This window comes from Neoarius graeffei, chromosome 24, assembly GCF_027579695.1.
Source record: "Neoarius graeffei isolate fNeoGra1 chromosome 24, fNeoGra1.pri, whole genome shotgun sequence".
Lineage (NCBI taxonomy): Eukaryota > Metazoa > Chordata > Actinopteri > Siluriformes > Ariidae > Neoarius > Neoarius graeffei.
The window spans coordinates 882,158-887,469 of record NC_083592.1 but is presented as its reverse complement, the minus strand read 5'-3'; the positions used below and the strand labels follow the sequence as shown (position 1 = coordinate 887,469).

General features: G+C 42.1%; 1 protein-coding gene across 1 annotated transcript in view; it reads left to right on the top strand.

Annotated features, from left to right (window-relative positions):
• LOC132872685 (sperm flagellar protein 2-like) overlaps positions 1 to 4,313 on the top strand; it is a 236,466-nt gene extending 232,153 nt beyond the window's left edge. Inside the window, exons 35-36 of the mRNA XM_060907666.1 lie at positions 1,804 to 1,923; positions 3,889 to 4,313. Coding sequence (XP_060763649.1) covers positions 1,804 to 1,923; positions 3,889 to 3,981 — 213 coding nt within the window. The 3' untranslated portion in view covers positions 3,982 to 4,313. The remainder of the gene's footprint in view (positions 1 to 1,803; positions 1,924 to 3,888) is intronic.
• The last annotated feature ends 999 nt before the right edge of the window (positions 4,314 to 5,312 follow it).

The window sequence follows — 5,312 nt, the reverse complement described above, 5'->3', positions numbered from 1 at the left end:
TGATATGTTCAAACTCTTTGCAATTTTACACTGTCGAACTCCTTTCTGATATTGCTCCACTATTTGTCGGCGCAGAATTAGGGGGATTGGTGATCCTCTTCCCATCTTTACTTCTGAGAGCCGCTGCCACTCCAAGATGCCCTTTTTATACCCAGTCATGTTAATGACCTATTGCCAATTGACCTAATGAGTTGCAATTTGGTCCTCCAGCTGTTCCTTTTTTGTACCTTTAACTTTTCCAGCCTCTTATTGCCCCTGTCCCAACTTTTTTGGGATGTGTTGGTGTCATGAAATTTCAAATGAGCCAATATTTGGCATGAAATTTCAAAATATCTCACTTTCGACATTTGATATGTTGTCTATGTTCTATTGTGAATACAATATCAGTTTTTGAGATTTGTAAATTATTGCATTCCGTTTTTATTTACAGTTTGTACTTTGTCCCAACTTTTTTGGAATCGAGGTTGTATTTTCAGCTCTTAAAAATGACCGAGGTCCGGACCCCAGGGGCCTCAGAGCTGGCTACAGCCATGGAGATGAACAAGACGCTAATAGGAAGATAAGACAGTTCAATGACAAATGGAAGTTTGGGCGAGATTGGCTAGTTCATAGCAAAACCGAAAATACCATGTACTGCGAAGACTGTAGAAAGTCTGGCAAAAACAGGCACCAGTAATTTTAAACTCAAAACTATAAAGGACCACGAAAAGTCAAATGCACACATCGGTACTATAACATCAAAACAGGCGAAGACGGCTGGTCACTACAGGACAGCATTGCTTTCAGTCCCTGGCTGTCATGAAGTCGGCTGAGCTGGAGAGGATGGAGCTGCTGTTTAGAAACGTTCACGTGATTGGAAAGAAGTTGATCCGCCCCAGCTATCAACTTACGGCCTGCTGGAAGCCTCAGGTCACTAAGACCATTTTTCATGGACCATTCAGACTCATCTGATGATGAATGTAATGAGGACATTTAATGTCTCTCTCTACACATGTTCACACACACACACACACACACACACACACACACACACACACACTATTAATAGATTATACATAATATACATAATAATACTTGATAATACACATAATACTTGCATATCAAACCATCAAATGCTTTTCAATGATAAATGTTTTGAATTGGACTTTTAATATTAGAATCAGTTCAGTTGTACTGAATGTTATTTTTCATATTATACGATATTTCATATTGTAAGGGGCTTGAATTTGAGTTCAATAAACAAAATACTCTGTTTATATTTTTGTCTGAACTGGTTGCATGTTTTCATATAGGGAGCGACCTTAACAGCACTGAATACTTGAGTGCTACTGTAGAGATACATTATACGCTGCCGTTCATAATTAAATCTAGATCTTACAAACTTTAACGTATCATGGTGAAGAAAAAACTGCGATTTCCTGGCAACAAAATTGTGGCTAGTGAAAAGGCTGAATGGCTAGTGACTTGGGAAAACCACTAGCCACAGTGGCCGGTGAGCAAAAAAGTTAATGTAAAGCTCTGACACACACACACAACATACGCTCTCCTTACTGCCCCGCCCTGCTTAGTGCCCCACCCAACTCAGTGTCCCACCTTCCTGAGTGCCCCACCCCACTTAGTCTCCTGCCCTGCTTAATTGCCCACCCCACTTAGTGCCCCGCCCCTTTGTGCCCCTTCCTGCTTAGTGTCCTTCTTTGCTTAATCCAAAACAATATGAATCTTCCCATGTTTCCATGTAACAATGTCCTACTTCTGTCACTATAATGTTACTTTGTCTCTGTGTGTGTGTGTGTGTGTGTGTAGGATCTAGTGGAGGTATTTAAAGGTCTCGGCTTTAAGCCGGAAGAGAAGATACCATTCCATTTACTGTCTCAGCAAACTGTTCTACAAGAGATGATGAACTCATCACAGTACCTGCTGGCAGTAAGTAACCACACACACACACACACACACACACACACACCTTCATATCACATGGCAAAATGTTAAAGTCATCATAATTGTGACAACAGGAGGCAGGAAGCCTGCGGAGCCTTGAATCCAAATGGACAAAGGGTTTAATAAAAGAATACCGAATTAATTAACCCAAACCCGTTCTACTAATAAACCTCACACACGTTTACCACAGCGGTGTTCAGACTGTGGGGAACTGCAGGGGGTCGAGATGGAAAATACCAAAAACTACCTATTTAAATGACCATTTCAGACCTGCTGACCTTCACACGTTTGTACAGAATCAGTTTAGCAACAGAACACAAAATACAGCAAAAGATCGCTCTTATTCTCCCCGAATATAAAAGGGGCAGATGAGGCATTACATTCGTCTAAAATGATTGACAGTTGTTTTGTGGGTTTTTTTTTGTTCTTTATTGGAAAGATGTGTTGACTATCACATTCTGTCACGGGAAATATTTAAATATTGAATTATAGTGATTTGTGAAATTAAATAATGTTTGTTCAACTTAACTACCATTAAATAGGTGTACAGTGAGCATGAATTATACTGTATTTATGAGGGAAAAACTGAAACAAAAAAGTCTTTATTAAGTTAAATGCAAAATCTAATACCTTATAAATAATTTGAAAGTTATAATTAGACAGTGACTTAAAAAGCTGTTTTGGACATCAATCAGTGATGCAGAGCTCGCCTGCGACCCTGTAGAACAGGATAAAGCAGCCAGAGATAATGAGATGAGATGAGATATATCATTATGTCTCTGACCATTCTCACAATGTGAGTGAAGTGAGCATCACTCGCTCTCCGACTGTAAAGTGAACATCACTCCAGGTGGACAGGCAGTGTGACGGGGACAGCCTGCTCACCCTTGTGCTGTCACTAGAGGGAGGTAGAGAGTCGCCATGCACATTGTTAGACTGGCTTCTGCCACCAGGGGGAGCCTGAAAACACCTTCTGATCTCTAATCAGGGGCGGCACGGTGGTGTAGTGGTTAGCGCTGTCGCCTCACAGCAAGAAGGTCCTGGGTTCGAGCCCCGGGGCCGGCGAGGGCCTTTCTGTGTGGAGTTTGCATGTTCTCCCCGTGTCCGCGTGGGTTTCCTCCGGGTGCTCCGGTTTCCCCCACAGTCCAAAGACATGCAGGTTAGGTTAACTGGTGACTCTAAATTGAGCGTAGGTGTGAATGTGAGTGTGAATGGTTGTCTGTGTCTATGTGTCAGCCCTGTGATGACCTGGCGACTTGTCCAGGGTGAACCCCGCCTTTCGCCCGTAGTCAGCTGGGATAGGATCCAGCTCGCCTGCGACCCTGTAGAAGGATGAAGCGGCTAGAGATAATGAGATGAGATGAGATGAGATGAGATCTCTAATCAGTGGTAATGGGCACCACCTGCTCCAGAGTCTGATTCAGGAGAGCTCTCTGCTGCTGAGTCTCACACAGTAGTCTCTGGGAATGTTCTCCTGAGCTCCCTGAAGAGCTTGGCCTCGGTGTATTATGAAGTATGATATAAAATTACTCCAGCGTTTTGATTCAGGCTTTTATTGAGCCTGGACTTTTAGTTAATGGCTGGGCCTTTGGCTCTGCGCTTGGGCTCATCGCTGTCTCTGTGGGGTCTCTGGGTTGAGTTCTTGCCTTCAGTCCTTCGAGATGAAGTTTTAACAGGATTAGAATCATCATGTGCACTTTGAAGTGTGCCTGAATTATGAGACGCAAGTCCACACTTACAGCACCAGACTCATTTTTGTTTTTATTGAGACTTTCAATTTATTATTTTTATTTCAGTTTAGTTTCACTTAGTTTGAGTGCATAAGTACTTTTTATTTTGAGGAATTGACTAGTGTTTTTTTTTAAATAAACAGTTCTGAAGCAGACCCAGGTGTTTTTATATATAAGTAAAAGAAACCATTTTTGATGAGAGCCACTGTATTTCTGATAGGACTTTTCCAGAATTCTGGAGACCCAGCAGGATTCATCAGCAGAAGATCCTGTAAGTGAAATGGCATCTAACGCCTCACCAAAAGTGGAGTAACTCCACCCTCCACCCACTCCGCCTTGCTGAGAGAAGTTAACACCCTGCTCACTCCCAGCCTCCACCCCGTTCCACTGGACCCTCCGTCCCCCATCACTCTGCTCATCTCAGAGACCTCCTGACTGGGATTTTTCTTGCTGGACTGAATCCCTCTGTAACAGGAAGAGGAACGGTCTCCAGCTGCTGCCCAGTCTGCTACACTGCTGTGGATAAGAGCGTCTGCGAAATGCCTGTAATTTACAAATATAAGTGACTAGACTGGAAGATTTCAGCGTGTGTGGTGCAGGCTGCTGTGTTTTGTGAAAAGTCAGTGGATTTCTTACAGAACATTAAATGGCTTGATCTTGAAGTTTGTCAGCAGTGTAATTTATTATTGTCAGTGTCTCAGTGCACATGTTCCAAAACGAGAGCAAAGTTCAACAACAGAAAAGGCAATGCACTAAAAAACTGAGTTTTAATATTTAAATCACTTTTAGCTCATTGCAGTAATTTGCAGTAACACATTGGGTTAGAGTTTGTGCTCAACACTGTGACGGATCAAACAGTCGCTAATCGAAACAAAAGCCCAGTGATTTAAACCAACACCCTGCATGCTGTACGGTGAACGTGATGGCTGTTTGCGTCTCGGTGTGAAGAAGCTATTTGAGTGATTTCTCTTAAAGTAACTGCATCAATGCCATCCTTTTATTCTTTAGTGTCAGAATTTTACTTTTTTTCCAGAACATTGTGTTTTTACTCTGTGATCTGCAAAAACACTGCTTGTAGAGAATCAGTACATCAGCTGTGTGTGTGTGTGTGTGTGTGTGTGTGTGTGTGTGTGTGATTAGTAATAAATTATAAAATGTGTCCGTGTAAAACACTCGACTGTCTCATAATTCATTTGGGGTCCAACTGAAACCTGAGGCAGATCAGATTCATGCGTCCAAATCCCTGATATTTTACTGACTGGAATTTCATTTCATTATCTCAAGTTTGGAGTGTGGTGGGATGAAACAAAGTGTGTGTGTGTGTGTGTGTGTGTGTGTTTTGACCTCAAATCTGAAAACTCAGTATTTTCGAGGTGATAATTTTGACTTTCTCTGATCTTCCCTGTCACGCCGTTGCTTCCTGAGACGGAGACACAGACAGGAGCATATGTCTGGTCTGAAGATCACACTCCAAAGTGGAGATATGATTCAGTTTCTGACAAATTCCAGTCGATATAAGGCACGGGTTTTGTACTTGGGTGTTAGAGCTGAAGTCTGGAGCTCAGAATCTTTACAGAATGATAAAACAACAGATCTGAGAAATGCATTAGTGCTCATAAAAACAGATTTAATAAATACAGCTTT